We start from the raw sequence: 20,264 nt of genomic DNA, 5'->3' as shown, positions 1-20,264 counted from the left end.
TTCTCTTATTTTTGAAATACTCAATTTTCCCATTTCTCAGATCATAACTGTTATAGGTTTTGTTAACGCTTTATATTGTGCTTACTGTTATACAGGAGCTGCTGAATAACTTGAATCTTGGGGAAATGAAATGTACTGTGCCAGTGTTAGCAGTATCGCTGGCTTTAGAGGGAAAAGCCAGCCACCGTGAGCTCACATCTAGACTTCTGTCTGATCTGTGTGGAAAAGTGCTCACTACAAATGATGTGGAAAAATCATTTGATATGTTGCTGAAGGATTTGCCAGAACTAGCCTTGGACACTCCAGGAGCACCACAGGTGAGTGCGTGAAATACTGGGTGAGACTTTTTTTGGTTTCGACAGGATAAGGAATGTTTGCCCCGAGGAACGGAATGCTTTCAATTCCAGCCACTTCATGTCAGCATCAAACACTCCCAGCTGGATAAAAACTAAAGCTGCCTTTTCTGTTTTTAAAAAAAAGCCTCTGCTGTAACCCTGAGGGCACACCGTACTGCACAAGGATAGCGTTTTTCTGCTTTCTTGATCAATAATCCTTGAGCCTGTTTGTCACTTAACAACTAATGTGAAATTGGATTGTGACTTACACAAAATTGCCCCTATCAGGTTTGAGACTCCCTCAAACAGTTTCACAGAAAACCCTTGCCATACATTTAATCCAAATCCTGGAGAAGATCAGTATCTGATCCTATAAGCAACTATAGGGTGAGTTTTACATTTTACGATGAAGACATATTCCTTGCACTCTGATGACAAAGACTGTCAGCAACTTGCCAGCTTTAAATCTGGCTGCCCCGCAGGGATAATATTCTGGGGGCAGCCTTAATGAGGTTAGAATGGAATGTCTGTCCTTCAAGCACAAGCCCTTGAGAGCTGCTGGCAAATCTAGTAGTTCTTGTGGTTCCTGCAGCACCAGAAGCAAATAGTGACCACTACAGGCAAGCCTAAGATATTTCCAGACTTAGAAGTAAGTATGGGGATTTTGTTCAGGAGGGATCAGGGGTGCTGAGGAGAGGGTGGAAACGTCAGCTTTAGAGGCTGGGGGTGGTTTCAAGTGAGGGCACCTTGTTGGTAGGGGGTGTGCCATTGGGCACGTGTTATTCTCCCCCCCCACACACACACACATACACATATATATAATATATATATATATATATACACACACACGAACTTTCTTGCCTGAGCTCTCATATAGGGAGCAGCTTGGGTTGGGCGGGAAGGTGCTAGTCTGGTTCTGCATGCTCTTTGTGTCTCTCTCACTCACTCACTCACTCTCACTCTCACTCTCACTCTCACTCTCACTCTCACTCTCACTCTCACTCTCACTCTCTCTCTCTCACTCTCTCACACACACACACACACACACACACACACCCTCTTGCAACCTTCAAATGTATTAGTGGTAGGACTGTAAAATTGGCCCCTATGTTCCCCAGACTGCGTCTATTTTAATTTAAAAGATTGTATTTTATATTCCACCGGAATGGTCCTTCCATGTGGTATATTTGATCATTTTGTTATGTTTGCAATTTTTTTTTAATTTGGGGAATGTTTCTGAAGTCTTCAAGTGTTTGATTTTACTGCAGTCTTTGACACATTCAGGTGTATTCCTACCAAGCAGTGCCATTTCCAGGTGGATTAAATGCTTCAGAATTGGTGAATTGTGTGCGTACTGTTTCTGGTCCATCATGTTGGGGAAAAATTTAGCAACCAGTGAAGGATGACTGAAAAGATGATGAGGGTACACTTAAATGAGAGTGAACTAGCAAGAAATATGTAAGTTGGCAGTAGTATGCACAAAAGAAGAGAAGAGCTAAAAAGGAATGAGACTGGGGGAATTAATGGAAAACAAATTTGCTGAGATTTTGATCAAGTATTTTGCACTTGCACCTACCTTCATGATAGGAGTCATTAACAGAATACCAATAATAGTAGAAGATTAAGAGCAAAAGGAAGGAACGAAAAGTACCAGGCAAACTAATGGAACTAGAAGCTGCCAAATACTGTGGACCTGATGGTCTGTATCTTCGGGTCATTAAAAAAAATGACCAATGTTGGTGGATGCATTGGTTAATAATTCCCTAGATTCTAGAAATTCCCTGGAGGATTGGAAAACTGCAAGGAGGGAAACAAAGCAAGTCATATTGAAAATCAAATATTGTGGATGCTGGAGATCTGAATAATGAAAAGTGCTAAAAAAAAAAACCTCAGTAGTTCTGGCAGCATCTGTGGAGAGATGAACAGTTAAAGTTTTGAGTCCAGTATGACTCTTTGGAACTCTGTTCTGCAGTCTGCTAACACTAAGCCTGAGTGTTTTGATTTAGAGATCAAAGGAAGGCCTATTGTTTTACTGAGACAATGACGCAAGACACTCTTGGAGACAATGGCAGCAATCTGAGTTTACATTGAGTAGATCTTGAGTCTCCCAAAGTTCCATAAGTATGTATTGGGTTATAAACAGTTGTTAGATAACTGTCCATTCATTTCTAAAATGAAAGGGTGTTGTAATCAAAAATAACTAATCAGCCTTTCTATCTTAATGCAAGGTTAAAGTAATTCATGTTGCCACAGGGAAGAAGATGGGAAGCCATTTTGAGATCAAGTTACAGGCTTTCATAGAAATTAAGAAATATCTCCAACAACCAGCAGTTTTGTGTGGTCAGTGAAGAGGCTGCTTCGCTTTGCCAGCTACCACACCATGATGCAGGAGAGAGATGGTCTCTAGTGGAAGAGAGGTGTATTGCAGCCATTTAAGGATTCTGGGAGATTTGTTCTGGAGGAGAATCACATTAGGCATTACTGCTGAGGCTAAATTTACGAAACTTCTAAAACTGAGGGACGTGCCTGGCAGCGGCAATGGGAATACGGGAACCCTTTGGAAGTAACTGTAGACCTATAAGGATTGTAATTCTTGAAGATTGCGATATGTGATAAATAACAGTGTTGACAGTGGGGAAAAAAAAGTAGTGTTTTGTCAATGGCATTTTTAGTCAGTCTGAAGTCAGTCAAAATTTTTAATATGTGAAATCTAGTCATGTTATTCTGTCAGAAGTTGGAAGTTTGAATCTTTTTCAAATAGTTGCAAGTCAGTATGAAGATCGTAACATTCTGAAAGGTCTGGATGTGGTGAAATTCTACTTGTTTCTCACCCCCGCCCCCCCCCCCCATTGGCCAATTTTGGACCAAATCATTTTTACCTCCTTTTCTTGGACCTTTTGCTATTGATATGAAATCTGATTACTATTTTGTTAGCAGATTAATCAGTTTTGTTTCCTTGTGCAAGCATGTGGCTGGAATTTACAACTTGACAGAGTAAGAGAAACTGATCTGGATACCAACAAATTTGTGCTCGTACTGGGTAAACCTGGCCTTGAGGCATATTGGAATATACTTAGTTTAATGTACTTTAAGTTGATCTAGTCTAGTGGGACATCTCCAATTTCATTTTGTTCTGTGATCGCATGGTATGGGGATGCGGATACTTTCCATCAGCTGATAATGCTGCAGCTATGATTGGGCTATAAATGAGCTCCCTGGTCAAACTGGGAGGCTTGTATCGTGGCCAAAACATCCCTGCCCAATTGCATTGTCATAAACATTAAACTTATTGAGGACATAAAGGAGACGAGGCATTTTTCAAAATTAACGTTCACATGTAAATGTTTCACTTTATTCACGTGCATCATTGTTACTTGTTGAGACTAGTTCAGGCAAATGTGGTAGTATGCCTTGGCAAGCGTTGATGGTTACAGGGGAGTGAGGTATATTTCCTTTATTGAAGAAACAGTGTTGTGCTTTTTCATGCACTCTATTAAATACTCATGTTGTACTCGTCACCTTGTGGGACATGATTGAACTTGCAGACTCAGCTGGCTTCTATGCATTGTAAGGGCCATCGTCTGAGATTACTTTCAGCAGGGGTAATTGAAGTGTAGGTGAACTCTAATCCCTGTAAGAACTTTGCCAGCTAACACCCTGAGATGGTCCCACATTTAGACAATATTAACACTGTCCTTTTAAGCCCTCGTTTTATGACCTTCACTGATTTTTGTCTCCAACTCACCAGCACTAACTCTCTTGCCAGTCCCAAGCCTCCATGCAAGTTGCTATTCTCCTGCTCCCCTCCCTTGTGCCATTTGATTGGATTTATTATTGTCACATGTATTAGTATACAGTGATAAGTATTGTTTCTTGTGCGCGAAACAAAGCATACTATTCATAGAGAAGGAGAGAGCACAGAATGTAGAGTTACAGTCATAGCTAGGATGTAGAGAAAGATCAACTTAATACGAGGTAGGTCCATTCAAAAATCTGATAGCAGCAGGGAAGAAGCAGTTCTTGAGTCATAATGTTAACCATGAAAATCAGCTGGCCTTGCACGCAACTGCCCAAAGCCAACTGGTGTACACCATCTTTAAACATTTGTGAACTACGTGCCACAAGATTCTTGTGCATCACTGACTCTATCTTTGTCATTTTAAAAAGTTTATGTTGATGAACATTCAAGGCATGGCATGCAAATGTATTACAAGTATGAACCCATTTCACCCCACCATCTGGAAATTGAAATTTCTCGTCATGCGTGCCACATTTCCTGCTATTGTGGTTTCCATAAAATCTACCCCTGCCTCTGTTACTTTTCCAGCTAAATCTGTAATGACTTGGATACGTCACACTTTGTCCCATCATCCAAGTCATTTAATGTAGCAGAGACCCCAGTACTGATCCTTGTGGTATTCCAAATTCTTCCCCCTAAATGGGGGAAGCAATTTTACTAATAAGGGACAGGCACAGACTTGACGGATCAACTGTGTTTTTTCCAGCAGTTGGTTTTATATGTTTATAATAGCTTGTGCTGCAGAAAGCTTTTGCACTGAGTGGGTCCAGTGCTTATCATTTTATCTCCTTATTTCATTCACCAAGGAGAACAATGGTGTGGGCTTCTGTTTGTAACTTATTTTATGTAGGTCACAGTTGACTTGGATGATCCAGAATCATTTAAAGCTTCCATTGCTTACAGCTTTCACTCACTCTGCATATGCATCATCATCATTTAATGCACCTTTCCTGTGGGTAGCTGTAGTTTAATAAATGTGAACCTTCAAAAACTGTATTTGAAAAGCAGATCCTAATTAATCAAAAATCTTTAACACTTTATCCCCATCCAGTTAACCATAATGAGGATGGTTTCTCAAAGTTGGCTCAATTTACCATGTAGTCAGTTGGAATATCAATGAATACAGTCATGGATTGATCTTTTGGTAGATTTTGATCTGTATTTCCTAAATCCATTCCATTCATCTATTCTGGAGATTGACATACATTGTCCAACTTTGGACATTTTGCATGTTTACACTTCTTGCCATTATTCATCCAATTTTACTAAGATGAAACAAATCATACGGTTGACACTTCTCTATTAGTTGTCGAGTAGCTGGAAACAAGTTGTTATACGTATATCCTTCATATGAACCAAATCTCTGTTCTGCATTTCATGCATAATTTGTATCTCATCATCATGCTAGTTTCCTTCCCTGCACTTTGGATAAAGACAGTAAATGCTAAATCATTACAGGAGAAAGAATGGCTGTCTCTTTAGCAGCTTATTTCACTAAATAAAGAGCGTAGGTGCTGGAAATCTGAAACAAAAAATGGAAGTGCCAGAGCAGTTTAGCAGGTTGAGTACTATATCTGTAGTTGTGCTGTTACATACTGAAGCCTACTCACCTTTTAAGGACAGTGATTAACAATGAGTGACAAGGCTGTTGCTAGCAAATATTTAATCTGGCTCCATTTTTTGTTTTCCAGTATGCTGGTACAGTAATTAGGTGAAGGATAGGGAAGAAAATCATCTTAATTCAATTTAGTTTACCTAATTTAATTTTTAGCATTAAATTCCCACTTTTTATCTTATGTGAACTATGGATTATTCAGATTGTTTAGTGCAAAGAATGATTACGAGTAGACCCTGACTTTTATCTTAAATCTTAAGATATTACAAACATTTAATCGCCATTGACAGATTTGCCTGATTCAGTTAAAGGCTTATTTTCCTTTATTACTCTCCTGAGGCTTGTTTTCTGTTTAAAACTTCATTATATTAAAATCTGAGTAAAGATTAAATTGTGAAACAATGATTGCTACAAAGCGCTCTATTCCCTTTTTAAAAAAATCTAATCTAACGTAGAAATAAGGTTACAAAAGAATGTAGTATTATGACTCCAGTGCCTGTATAGAATGTTGTGGGTTCCCTAAATCACTGATAACAAGAGCTTCCCACCAAGGTTTTTGGGCTCAACATCTATATGCAACACTTGTACTTTGTGCTTAGCCCATGCTTCCGGGGATAACTCCCTTGTTGCCATCATGTGACCTATTCTGAAACCACGTCATCACAATCCACTCAGTCTATCTCTTCTCTGTTTAGTTGACACACCTGGTGGCAAGAGCTGTAACTGTGCCCAATAGAAAATATATACAAACCATTGTGTGACATAATTAAACAAAATGACAATGCATAAATATTTACAGATGCATATATATATATAAGAGGCATGGATTAAGCTATCACAACCAGTACATAGCCCACCATGTCACCTTCTACCACAACCCCAGAATGAAATACTGAAATTTAGAAGTCAGCCCAAGTGATAATAAAGTCATGGAGCCTGTCCCTGGCCTGCTCAGGTGCTTTGAGTGTGAGATTACATCAGTCGATGGTGTTGTAGTCTTTCTATGGCCAATGTCCTCACTGCTAGCAACGTGAGCTGTTCCATTTATTTTTGTCAAGTGCAGGAATCGCTGTGTTGGCCTCCAGGAGTCTATACATTTAGTGCTATCTGTCGGATGCCTGAAGTGCTGTGTTGTCTGCTGGTATTAATTGTTCTACTTGCAGAACGTGACAACACTCACTTATATAGTTATGGACATTACTGTGTACCACCACAACTGGTCATGGCCACGTGTGACCTGAATCTTGATCACCACCATTTGACCTGATGTTAGAGAGTGAAATCTATTGGCATCTCAATCATAGAGTATTGTGCTTCTCAGTCTGCATTGCCGGAGAGTCTCATTCACGTTGGTTTCAAGTTTAGGTTGTCCGCAAAGCCTCAGTAAGAATCATGGTTGTGCTGATGAGGTCAGGCTTGAGCGCAGCATAGTAGTCTGTGCGACCCCTTGCACATTTCCCTAGAAGATACTTGGCTGAGTGAACAGCTTGTTCTGCCATACCATCTAACAATGGATGTAGGGGTTGCATGTGATATGTTCAAAGTGCCACGTGTGTGTAAAGTTGCAAAATTCAGCAAAGACAAATTGGCGAGCATTATGTCATGAGTCTCTGTTTACCATTCCATTCAAAGATGTTAGCTGCTGCAAATGACCATGGGAGAACTGGACTCTTGTGTAGATGCAGTGACTCCTTGGCTTGAGTGTATTGCATGGTGTGCATCTGGAAATTTTACCTTTTCATGTCTGCACACGTGGAGGGCCAGTACAGTGATTCTTTGGCCCTGTATCTGCTTTCTTACAGTCTGAGGTGTTCTTGGTGGTGTGTATTGTCCGTTGGATAATAGGGATGATGTATCACTGACCATGCTGTATTAGTTCACCCTGTGCTGTCAATTCATCACTGATAGCGAAGAGTGTGCGGAGCATATGGGGAAGGTCCCGATGGAGTTCATTAACAACTTTCTGCTTCATGGTTACTGGTATTATTCTTGGAGCACAGACTGTTGATGGTACCAAATTATCTAGTCTTGTGGTATGCAACTAGTAGCTTGTCAAATGGTGTCACAGTGAAGAAGTCTGTAAATATGCTGTCATTTCTGAGACTTGGAGTTATTGAACGTGCATTTATGTCCCAAGTTGAATGAGCCGCAATGCTGCCCCACACCCCAGTGGCTTTTCGTTCTGGTCAACTGTATGTGACTTGAAATATTCCAGTGTGCAGTGGAGGGTTATCACACTTTCAGTGTGGATTATCTGTCTGCCACAAGGTGCATCTGGCTGCTAAGATCTGATACTGCATACTGATTTATTTCCAGTAACCTTTGGCTGGATAGTACACTATCCTTTGCTCCAGTGTCAGTCTTGACTTTAAGTCTTGCGTTATTATTAATTATTTTGAGAGTGGTGAAGATCTCATTCTTTCCTGTGACTTTGTCAATGGTATCGCAGTAGAGTGTTGTTGGAGGGTCTGTAACTTGGTTGCTTTGGTTGAACATAAGAACATAAGAAATAGGAGCAGGAGTAGGCCATCCAGCCCTTCGAGCCTGCCCCGCCATTCAATAAGATCATGGCTGATCTGTCGCTGCTCAGTTCCACTTTCCCGCCCTCTCCCCATAACCCTTAATCCCCTCTCCTATCAAAAACCCATCAACCCGCGTCTTAAAAATATTTAGCGAGGCAGCCTCCACCACTTCAACGGGCAGAGAATTCCAGAGATTCACCACCCTTTGAGTGAAGAAGTTCCTCCTCAACTCCGTTCTAAACCGCCCCCCTTTTATCTTGAGGCTGTGCCCCCTAGTCCTATTGTCTTTTTTGAGCGGGAAGAGTCTTTCCACCTCTATCCTATCCATCCCATTCATCATTTTATACGTCTCAATGAGATCTCCTCTCATTCTTCTAAACTCTAACGAGTACAAGCCCAGTTTATTCAGCCTCTCCTCATAGCTCAACCCCCTCAACTCCGGTATCAGCCTAGTAAACCTCCTCTGCACTCCCTCCAAGGCCAAAATATCTTTGCGCAGGTGCGGCGCCCAAAAATGCACACAGTACTCCAGTTGCGGCCTCACCAATGCCCTATACAGCTGCAGCAAGACCTCCCTACTTTTATATTCAATCCCCTTCGCTATGAAGGCCAGCATCCCATTCGCCTTCCTGACCACCTGCAAGCTGGGTTTTTGCGACTCATGCACAAGGACCCCGAGGTCCCTCTGCACCGTCGCCTGCTGCAGTTTTTCGCCTCGTAAGTAATAGTCCTTCCTACCATTTTTCCTACCAAAGTGGACCACCTCACACTTGCCAACATTAAATTCCATTTGCCATTTCCTGGTCCATTCGCCCAGCCTATCTAGATCCTTCTGCAGACTCTCCACACCCTCCGCACAATTTGCCGTTCCCCCAATCTTGGTGTCATCAGCAAATTTCGACACTCTACACTCGGTTCCCTCCTCCAGATCATCTATATAAATGGTAAAAAGCTGAGGCCCCAGCACCGACCCCTGGGGCACTCCACTAGTCACCATCCGCCAATCCGAATAGCACCCGTTGACCCCCACTCTCTGCCTCCTATTTGACAACCAATCCTCTATCCACGCTAACACCCTACCCCCAACTCCATGTCCTTCGACCTTCTGCAATAACCTCTTGTGAGGCACTTTGTCAAACGCTTTCTGAAAATCTAGAAAGACCACATCCACCGGCTCTCCTCTATCCACCGCCCTAGACACATCCTCATAGAACTCTAGTAAATTTGTCAGACACGACTTCCCTTTAATGAAACCGTGCTGCGTCTGCTCTATCAAGCAACTGGAATTCATTCACCTTATTGACTCTCCTAAACCTGGAGTTTCAAACTGCTGCTATGTTGCTGATGGCAGAGGAGCCTGCTGTTGTTTGGATCTGCACTACTTGGCAAAGTAGTTCCATTTCCTGCACTTGCATCTCTTAATTTATGTAAATCAAGCTGCTCTATTCAATGGGTGCCTGTCAATGCAAAAGCCCAAGTAATGTGAATACCTTGGTTTCTCACCTTAAATCTCTGCTTTGTTTGAGGGTTTGTTCATATTACAGATTTTGATGGCTGCTTGGAATGCTGAGTTTTTGTCTCGCAGCAACTCCTTGCAGACTTAATCCCAAAATATTTCCACAGACTATTCAATCCTGATTAGATCTTTAGTGAGAGTTCCAAATGCACATTCCCTGGCCAATAATTTAGGATAATTGTGTAAGATTGTATTGATTCATCTGCTCTTTGGTTCATTGAATTGAATGCATGTCTATCAAGGATAATGTTTTTTTATCAGGAGGCAGATGTTTTTGAGTTGTTTCAGGATTATCTTCAGGTCTACTTTTTCTTCTGTCTGGAAGACGAACACCTCAACTCAAATTGCTGGACAGCCTCGGGGCCTGCAAGGTGTAATAGGATATAAGTCTGTCCCTTTTACGACTTGTAGAGTGTAGCACTGCAGTAAATAGGCCACTCCTTCTGGAATGTTTCCCAAGTATCTGCAATATATTCATCATAAACGATTGGGTTGATGTGGCAAAGTCCTGTGCCATGCTGCCAACTCCTGACATCATGTACAATGTTATGGGTTCCTGAAATCATTGACAAGAAGGACTTCCAACAAAGGTAGCTTATTCCTGAGTTCAACAGCTGTGTCCAACACTTGTGCTCTACCCGCACTCCTGCCACATGACGACTTTTATCTGTCATCATGCCCTCATCTGACCACTCAGTCTACAGCCAGAATAGTTTACTTCCATGTTTGAAGTGAGAGAAGTTGTATCAAAAGGCATGCTTGTTTTAGTAGGTGATATTCAATGTTTTAGATAGGTCTTTGTGATATTCAGCAGAATCACTGGAACTCGGGGCTAACCAGACTTTCATATGATAAGTTAAAGGGCCCAGTTAAGATAAACCTGAAGCCAGTATTTTTCAATGTTTTTATTGTCTGCAGGTAAGTACAGCACTTGAATTTGGTGACTGAGTTGAAAAGGAAGACTGAGAAACTTGACGTGGATTTGTCTCCAGTGCTTTATGAAAATATTGTTTGTGATGGTAGCTTTTGGGGAGGGAGGGAATAACAATACCATAAATTATCTCTCTTCACCTCTTTATTGTATGAATCTTCTAACATGAGTTGGTAGTCACCTGTATGTGCTGAAACCATTTTGCCTCTTATCTGATTGCCAAAGTATTCCCTACTGCAACAATTCATTTTGTGAAATGACTTTTCTCTTGCCTCTTCTCATCTCCTCTGTCTATCATTGAGTGCTCCAGAGACAGTGTAGGTGCACTTTATAAAGTGAGTAATTACATGCTATTGTAGACATTTGGTGGTGGTGCTTTGCAGACCTGCAGTCCAGTTCTCACCTGTCATCACTTTTCAATGGTAGGAGTTAAATGGAAAACAAACACAAGAATTCTGTGATATATTGACAGTACTGAACTGTTCTCCTGTTTAATGGGTCAAATGCTTGGTTTCAACAGAGATCAATTGGTTGACCTCAAATTACCCTTTATGATGGGTGAAGGATAGTTTGTCAGTTTAGAAGTGGTTTTGCGCTTCAGTTTTATTCCAACTCATGTCTAAACTTCAAAAAGGCAGTCTTTATTAAAATATTTGTATTTTCTTCAGGCCATTCCTAGATTTTAAACCAAAATAGACTGCAGGAATTTGCGTCACTGCCATTTAAGTGTTCCCTCCTAGTGAGATGCAGCAAGGTTCTTTAATTCATTGATTCGCATGCCTTTTTTGTGATCGAGTAATAGTTGATTTGGAAGCTAACACTTAATACAATTTGTTTGTTTGTTTCTTTCCAGCTTGTAGGCCAGTTTATTGCAAGAGCTGTAGCAGATGAAATCCTGTCAAAAAGTTACATTGAAAGTTACAAAGGGAAGGTGGATTGTGAGAATGCCAGGTATATGTTTTAAAGTTTTGCCTTGTGCTTCAGGAAACTGGAGAAGTCCATTCACAGGATACTTTTACTAAGTTCTTGCAATTGAGAAATTGCACATTTGCATTTTAATACTCATTATCAAAAACCATTAACTTTAGTTGACTTTAGTAAGACTTATTCAGGCTCTAAAAATGTGGAAGTAGCTTGAATCGATCACTTGAATAAATGTGGTTGAGTTTGTTACTTTTTCTTCCCACCATCCTCTATCTAGAGCTGCCTTGGGTAGAGCAGCCGTGTTGCTAAGTATGAAGAGGGGAGGTCTGCGCCTGGACAATGTGTGGGGAACAGGAGGTGGACAAAGGCCAGTTGAACAACTTGTCCAAGAGGTATGTTATTTTTGTAGTTTACAACGTGTAGCTTGGTTGAAAATGTAATAGTCTTTATCTTCCTATCCCTAAAAGTAGAGTTGGATTTTGCAGCCTATAATATTTTTTGTAATTTCAAATAATAAAAGAAACACTTTTCAAAAAAAAAGGATCTCTAATTCTGAATTTCCTTCAATATAACTACCCTGGGAATTGAGAAGAGATGCTGTTTTATGGAGTGGAAATTGTATGCAGTTTGGACCATTATCTGCACAATGACTTGAAGCTGGATAATTAAGAAGGCCTAATGTAGTTTGTATAATATAGGAGGTCCCTTGAGAATTGTTCACCAACATAAAAGATCCATAAGTTATGATTCTTACAGACAAATTATTCCATCAGCTACAGATTTGATTCCGGATCAAGTGGTCATAGTCAATGTTGATCGGATCCTGAGCATGGTAAATATGGACGTAAAGTTCAAAAGCCAGTAAGTTATTTTAAGCTAATGGGAGTATTGTGCCCAATTCTGGGCATCACACTCAGCAAAAATATCTCAACCTTAGAGAGGATAGAGAGATTTACTTGAATGTTTCCAGGGATGAGGAGTTACAGTTTAGACTGGGGTTGTTCTCAAGAGCAGTGAAGGCCAAGAGGAGATTGGATAGAGGTATATAAAATCAACAAGGGGTTTGGATGGAGAAAATCAGAGAAAATGTTTAAATGGCTGAGCAGTCAATAACCAGAGGGCACTGATTTAAGATGATTGGCGAAACAATCAGAGGTGACACTAAAAGCTTTTTTTAATGCATGAATGGTAGGATTTGGCTTGATGGGGTGGTAGATTGCTAATAGTCTTCAAAAGGAAATTTGATAAATGTTAGAAGGAGACAGTTGCAGACATGGAAAAGAACAGGAAGTGTGAGTAACTTTTTCCCTTCCAAAAAAGCAGGCTGCCTGTGCTGTACTGCTCTGATTATATATTGCAATGGTCTCATCAAAATAATTTGTCTAGAAATTCGTGTTAACTTTTTGCAACCTTTTAAAAAAAAAATGCATTTTTTTCCATGGGGTATGGGTGTTGCTGCCCAGCATTTATTTCCCATTCCTAATTGTCCATGAACTGCATGGCTTGCTGGGCCATTTCAGAGGAAAACTAAGACTCAACAACTGTGGACTTGGGAGTCTTTTGAGGCATACCAGATGAGGATGGCAGATTTCCTTCCCTAAAGAACATTAGATAACAAAATGAATTTTTACAACAATTGATGTCATTGGTTGTCATGGTTACCATTATTGAGATTAGCTTTGTCTTTCAGATTTATTAATTGCATTTAAATTCTCCCAGCTGCCATGGTCGGATTTAAACCCATGTCCCCAGAGCATTAGTCCAGTGCAGTGATATTACCACTATGCTGCCATCTCCCAACCTTTAGCCACCTTGACTGGAAATCTGCAACAAGCAACCTGTGTAACCTTGAAAGTGGTAACCAATGGGCAGGTTTTAAGAGCTAGTCGCATATGAATGGCTAAATATACTTGATGCAGAACACTGACTATATTTTCTTTCCTCTCACCACCCCAATAATTACCCTGGTAGATTGACATGTTGCTGAAGGAATACCAAGTGTCTGGAGATGTGGCAGAAGCTGAGCACTGCTTGCGGGAACTTGAAGTGCCACACTTCCACCATGAACTTGTGTATAAGGTAAAAACAGATGAAGATCTCCAAGTGCAGCATATATATGTTTAAAACAATAGATTATTTCAATATTGAGCGCAATCATAATATCCAAGATAATGGAAGTAAAAATAGGTGAGTATCTTAGCAGCAGTGATCATTATGTTATACAGTTTAGGATAATGAGAAGGATGGAAATGATGATGTATAGTTTGAAGAAAAGCTGATTTTGACTGGCAGAGAATATAGTCATATAAAAAGGACAATATTTATAGAGAGCAGTGTTCAGCAGAGCCCAGGAAAAATATATTCAGTCACAATGTTAGTGAAACTTCATGGATTAATAAAGACATGGGAAAACTGACGGTTAAAGAGATGCCAAGTTCATGGAGAGCAGCGCAGGACATGACCAAAGAGAACACAAAGACGAAGAGAAACTTCAAAGAAATTAGGAAGGCAAAGATGAACATGAAATGATGTATCAAGGATCACCAAATAAAACAGTAAAAATGTTCTACAGGCACATTATAATAAGGCAAATCTGATATGAATAGATCCATTCACATGGGGTAGTCAAGATAAAATTACAGGGAAGGATAGAAATAATCAGCATGGTTTTGTCAAGGGCAGATCGTGCCTTACGAGCCTAGTTGAGTTCTTCGAAAATGTGACTGAACACATTGACGAAGGAAGTGCAGTGGACCTGGTGTACATGGACTTCAGCAAGGCGTTTGATAAGGTCCCCCATGCAAGACTTCTTGAGAAGGTGAGAGGGCATGGGATCCAAGGGGCTTTGGCCTTGTGGATCCAGAACTGGCTTGCCTGCAGAAGGCAGAGAGTGGTTGTGGATGGGTCTTTTTCTGCATGGAGGTCAGTCACCAGTGGAGTGCCCCAGGGATCTGTTCTACGACCCTTGCTGTTTGTCATTTTCGTAAATGACCTAGATGAGGAAGTGGAGGGATGGGTTAGTAAGTTCGCCGATGACACGAAGGTCGGTGGTGTTGTGGATGGGCTGGAAGGATGTCAGAAGTTGCAGCAGGACATAAATAGGATGCAGGACTGGGCGGAGAAGTGGCAGATGGACTTCAACGTCGATAAATGTGTAGTCCATTTTGGCAGGACAAATGGGATGAACGAGTACACTATCAAGGGCAGGAGTCTTAGTAGTGTTGAAGAGCAGAAGGATCTTGGGATCCGGGTCCACAGGATTCTTAAATCAGCCTCGCAGGTGGAGGATGTGGTCAAGAAGGCGTATGGTGTACTGGCCTTCATTAATCGAGGGATTGAGTTTAGGAGTCGGGAGGTAATGCTGCAACTTTATAAGACCCTTGTCAGGCCTCACTTGGAGTACTGTGCGCAGTTCTGGTCACCTCACTATAGGAAGGACGTAGAAGCTATTGAAAGGGTACAGAGGAGATTTACAAGGATGTTGCCTGGATTGGGAGGCATGTCTTATGGAGATAGGTTGAGGGAGCTGGGACTCTTCTCCCTGGAGAGACGAAGGTTGAGAGGCGACCTGACAGAGGTTTACAAAATGTTGAGAGGAATAGATAGGGTGGATTCTCAGAGGCTATTTCCCGGGTTGAAATGGTCGCTACGAGAGGACACAGATTTAAGGTGTGGGGAGGCAAGTACAGAAGTGATGTTAGGGGTAAGTTTTTCACTCAGAGGGTGGTGAGTGAATGGAATCGGCTGCCATCAGTGGTGGTGGAGGTGAACTCGCTGGGGTCTTTTAAAAGACTTCTGGATGAGTATATGGGATTTAGTGGGATTGGGGGTTATAGATAGGTCTATGGATTGGTAGGTGTTGATGTGATCGGTGCAACTCGTGGGCCGAAGGGCCTGTTTGTGCTGTAGTGTTCTATGTTCTAATAGTGAAATAGCAGAAATATAAAATTATTTTGATTCAGTATTCCCCAGGTAGACTGATCAGTTGGACGTGATATTACAATATAAGATTACAAATGGAATAATCAAGCTGGTAAAATTTAGGATAAAGCACCGGGTTCTGGTGAAATGCATCCATGCAATTTAAAAGAATCTCGGGATGAGATAGCAGAGGCACTGCTACACCTACTTATTAGAAGTAGGTGCCGTGCCAGAAGACTGGCAGATAGCAAACGTTGTACGTGTAAGAAAGCAGATCGAACATGTCCTATGGACCAGTATTAACATTTGAAATCCCTACTGAAGGAGAAACATCTAGGAAACAAAAATATAATGAATAACTGACATGGATTTCCCAAGGAGTTTGGGTGAAATCTTGTGAGCCTCAGATCAGGATGAGAAGTGGTAGGGGGAGGGAAATAGAACATAGAACATTACAGCGCAGTACAGGCCCTTCGGCCCTCAATGTTGCGCCGACCAGTGGAACCAATCCAATGCCCCTCTAACCTAAACTATTCCAATGTTATCCATATGCCTATCCACAGACCATTTGAACGCCCTTAAAGTTGGCGAGTCCACAACTGCTGCAGGCAGGGCATTCCACGACCTTACTACCCTCTGAGTAAAGAACCTACCTCTGACATCCATCCTATAATTACCACCCCTTAATTTAAAGCTATGTCCCCTTGTATCAGCCATCACCATCTGAGGTAAAAGGCTCTCACTGTCCACCCTATCCAATCCTTTGATCATCTTATATGCCTCAATCAGGTCACCTCGTAACCTTCTCTCCAATAAAAATAACCTCAAGTCCCTCAGCCTTTCCTCATAAGACTTTCCCACCAATAGGGGATGATGGTCAAGCCTATGGATCGTGAGAGGGAGGAAACCCATATGGGGGTTTTGGAAATGTCGGGAGTGTGGTGTTAGATCTATGTGTGTGTGTGTGTGTGTGTGTGGGGGGGGTGGGGGGGGGGGGGGGGGGCGGTGCCTGGGCCTGGGGGTCCCGTTGGTGTAATCGGGGTGGGGGGAGGTCTCATGAGATATTGGGATGTGATGGAGTCGCATTGCTGAAGGGGATGGGAGTGTCCATGGGGTGGCGGAATCCCGTGGGGAATGGGGGCCCCAATGATTAGGTAGGTGGAGCAATGCGGAGTGCAGCAGGGAGAGGATAGTCAGGTATTTGAGAATGTTGGGGAGTCCCCTGAAGATTTGGTCTGGGTTTGTACAATAATTACCCAGAAGTTAGATGTGGTTTTAATTCTTCTAACATTTCTTTGTTAACTAATGACGCAACCCAATTGGAATCCTCCAAAGTTTGCAGTTTAAATTGGTTCCCAGTGCAGGACATTTGCCCTAGGAAAGCTTGCAGTTGGGCAATTGCCATGCAAACGGTATCTGTGTATGTCCGAGAGGGGTACCCCAGCACATGTTTGAGGTACTTTTTCCTTTTCCCCACATCCTACTGCCTGCTTTGCAGCATGGTTTTGAGCCATTTCTTCTACATTTTAATGAAAATCATTCAGTTTTGATGATCTGTGCCCAGCAGTATTTCAATCAAAATACTGATCTGACACTGATTTGATGGGGGGAAAAAAGAGAAAACTGATAAGAGCATTGACTTTGAGTAATGCTTTCAGAAAAGCTGTGCAATTTACAACTCTTGCGTTTAAAGTACCTGTCAGCACAGAAAACTATTACTCATCTGTGAAACAATAGGGATTTTAACACCAAATTGCTCAGTGCAGTTAATAAAGAAAAATGAATTGATAAAAATGGTTTTGGCAATTTTAGTTTGAGTGCTACAACAATCTATTTCTGTCCATTTATAAGCAGTGACCATTCGAAGCAAATAGCACTCAACCTGGCTACAGATGAACACATCAACTGCAAGCTTGTCATCTTTTAGGTCCAGTGTAATGTTTGGAAGCTCCATTTTTTATGTGCTGTTATACAGTATAATTTTAAAATAAATGGGGAATAAGTTGACCCGTCTTCCAAAGTGTCCAAATGATCATCTCATGTCACTCAAGATCCCATAGGCAGGCAAGAAGCAAATTCACATCATCAGCAGCACATATGCACCACAATAACCAATCCGGAAATCACTGAGGAGAAATTCTAAGGAGACCTCCACTCCCTAAGTACAGTGACAAAGTCAGACAAAAATGGCTTTGGGAAGGAAAACAGCAATGGTGTTCTGCAGTTCTGTGCTGAACATGAGCTGCTTCTCTCCAAGCAGTCTTGCAGCTTCCAAACTGAAATAAAACGTCTTGGAAGAACCCTTGCTCCGGGCACTGGTATCTCATTGACTCTGTCATTGTCAGGAAAGACAGGATGTAAGGGTGACAAGACTGTAAGAGGCACTGACTGCCAGATTGACCACAGACTTGTCATCTTCAAAATGTGTCTGAACATTTAGTCAAAGCGATGTCTCAAGTGAAGAAGATCCCCAAGCGCCTGAACATCTCCAGATTGAAGAGCCACAACATCCAACAGCAGCTCACTGATGTAGAGAAGCGGTTAAATTTCCTTTAGCCCCGTCAGACAACATTGAGGAAACCTAGGCTTCCTTATGGGATATTGTATACAACACAGCTTAGGAGATACTCAGACCCACCAAGCACAAGCAACAGGACTGGTTTGATGAAAATGAGTGAAATTGAGGGGAAGGAGCACAGAATGTACCACCTTGATGAAAAATACTAGTTACACACAGCATACCCAAATGATAAGTTCACAACCAAAAAAACTGCTTAAAATAATATCCGCGGCACAGTCCAAGACAGACCAGATGAGATGCTGGACAAGTAGTCAAGTCAAAATACAGATGAAATACAACCTGTGTTGAAAAAACTGACATGAACCATTTCTACTAATCTGTCAGGAAGGTCTATGGTCCTCAACTAGCCAGCTCCTCTCAGCTACTGAGTGCTGGTGGGACCTGATGGAAATCTCAGATCCTGGAAAAATGGATTGAGCATTTCAATAACACCTAACCTGCACTGCTTTGGATTGTGGGGGAAACTGGAGTACCTGGAGAAAACTTAAGCTGACACGTGGAGAACGTGCAAACTCTGCACAGTTACCCAAGGCTGGAATCAAACCTGGGTTTCTGGAACTATGAGGTAGCAGTGCTAACCACTGTGCCTCCATGCCATCCTGGGTTTTGTGATTTTTAGTAAGAGTGAAACTGTCTGCATTCGTGTCATCACCCTGTGAAACTGACAGCAACTTCTGGTATCCACACATGCACAGGAGAATGGAGAAATCAAAAAACTGCAGGCAGAAATCCCCTCATTTTCCAAAGGTATACTGTTGAAACCTTGAAAATCTTAAACCACTTGATTTGGCAGGAACTTCCACTTGTATTGTTAGCTTTGCTGTAAAACCATGAAAGGGTTATGGCAAGGTACGATCCACCCTCTTGGATGTACAAGATCCCATTATTTCAAAGATCTTGTTGAATAAAGTATAACTGGTTTTTTAATGCCCTACTAAGGCATGGTTACTGCTGGACAGCCTCTGACTTTGAAAAATCATTTTATATTTTAGCATCTACATGATTCCCATGTGTATATCACATTCTTTATTTTTACTCTTCTATGTGAAGGATAGTCGGTGCTTTTAATTTCTGCTTTGCTGTGTAAAGTTGGCCTGCTTGATGACATTGCTGCCAGTCGCTGGAGATCTCCAACAGCTGAGGCCAGCATGGAATTATCATTATTTCAATAAAAGGTGAAATCCATGGTCCAGTGATTTCTGGATGTTGTGGGTCGCTTTCCTTGAAGTCTGCTGCAGGCCCTATCCCTTCTTTGACTGCAGAATCCAGGCATTTATCATTGAAAATTAGACCTCTTTGCTTTACAAGGACATATGCATGTTTGCAGTATTCTCAGAACATGTTTGGGTGTTTTCAGAGATGCACAACTGCCTTTTCTTTGGTTTGGGAAGCCTTTTGAATATGAAACTAACTACGAGGTAGTATATTAAATATTTAATTATAATAGTATAATTCTAGAGCTTGTTTAGTAATGTCTAATAACAAGTACAGTTTTTGAAATGTAGTAAGTGTTATTTTTGATTGTAGTTTTCAAAATTTTTATGTTTAGGCTATCGTGATGGTTCTGGAAGCAACTGGGGAAGCTACCTTCAAAATGATACTGAAGCTACTTAAATCCTTGTGGGAATCCTCAATCATTACTGTAGACCAAATGAACAGAGTAAGTATGCCATCTGCTGAGCAACAGTATCGCATGCATTTAAAGAATTTAAAATACTTGTGACCCACCACACCAGCCTTAAGAGGGTTAACTATTTGTGCTTTGGACTTCAGAGGATTGATTTGCTTGCGGGAACCTCTTTAAAGGCTTTGTACCCCACTTTGCAATATTTACTAATTTACTACTTATTTTGCAATATTTACTAATGATAAATATCATTAGTAAATATTGCGAAGTCTCCTAACATTGGTGCCTTTTCGCAAAAATGAAAGGGTTAACTAGGACTGTGTGAGGACAACTCTGTGCACTAACACTTGGTATTGAAAAATGCTGGTACTTGCCTGATGTATCAAAGCAGCTGACTTCCACCCTCTGCTGGAATGAGACCTATATTCTTCTGTAAACATAGGATTGAACTGTCTAGTTACACAAGCTGCCTGCTGTTCCTTTGTCATGAAAC

At 41.4% G+C, this 20,264-nt stretch overlaps 1 protein-coding gene across 2 annotated transcripts in view; it reads left to right on the top strand.

Annotated features, from left to right (window-relative positions):
* Positions 1-20,264, top strand: part of pdcd4b (programmed cell death 4b) — a 41,930-nt gene that overhangs the window by 19,535 nt on the left and 2,131 nt on the right. For both annotated transcript variants that reach the window (XM_080205862.1, XM_080205861.1), the window contains exons 5-9: positions 96-317; positions 11,572-11,669; positions 11,920-12,034; positions 13,614-13,721; positions 19,694-19,804. In XM_080205862.1, coding sequence (XP_080061988.1) covers positions 96-317; positions 11,572-11,669; positions 11,920-12,034; positions 13,614-13,721; positions 19,694-19,804 — 654 coding nt within the window. The remainder of the gene's footprint in view (positions 1-95; positions 318-11,571; positions 11,670-11,919; positions 12,035-13,613; positions 13,722-19,693; positions 19,805-20,264) is intronic.

This window comes from Carcharhinus amblyrhynchos, chromosome 17 (assembly GCF_965287045.1).
Source record: "Carcharhinus amblyrhynchos chromosome 17, sCarAmb.v2.hapA, whole genome shotgun sequence".
In the NCBI taxonomy this organism is placed as follows: Eukaryota; Metazoa; Chordata; class Chondrichthyes; order Carcharhiniformes; family Carcharhinidae; genus Carcharhinus; species Carcharhinus amblyrhynchos.
Note: the sequence above shows the minus strand (reverse complement) of the source record. Positions and strands in the feature narration are given on the sequence as shown.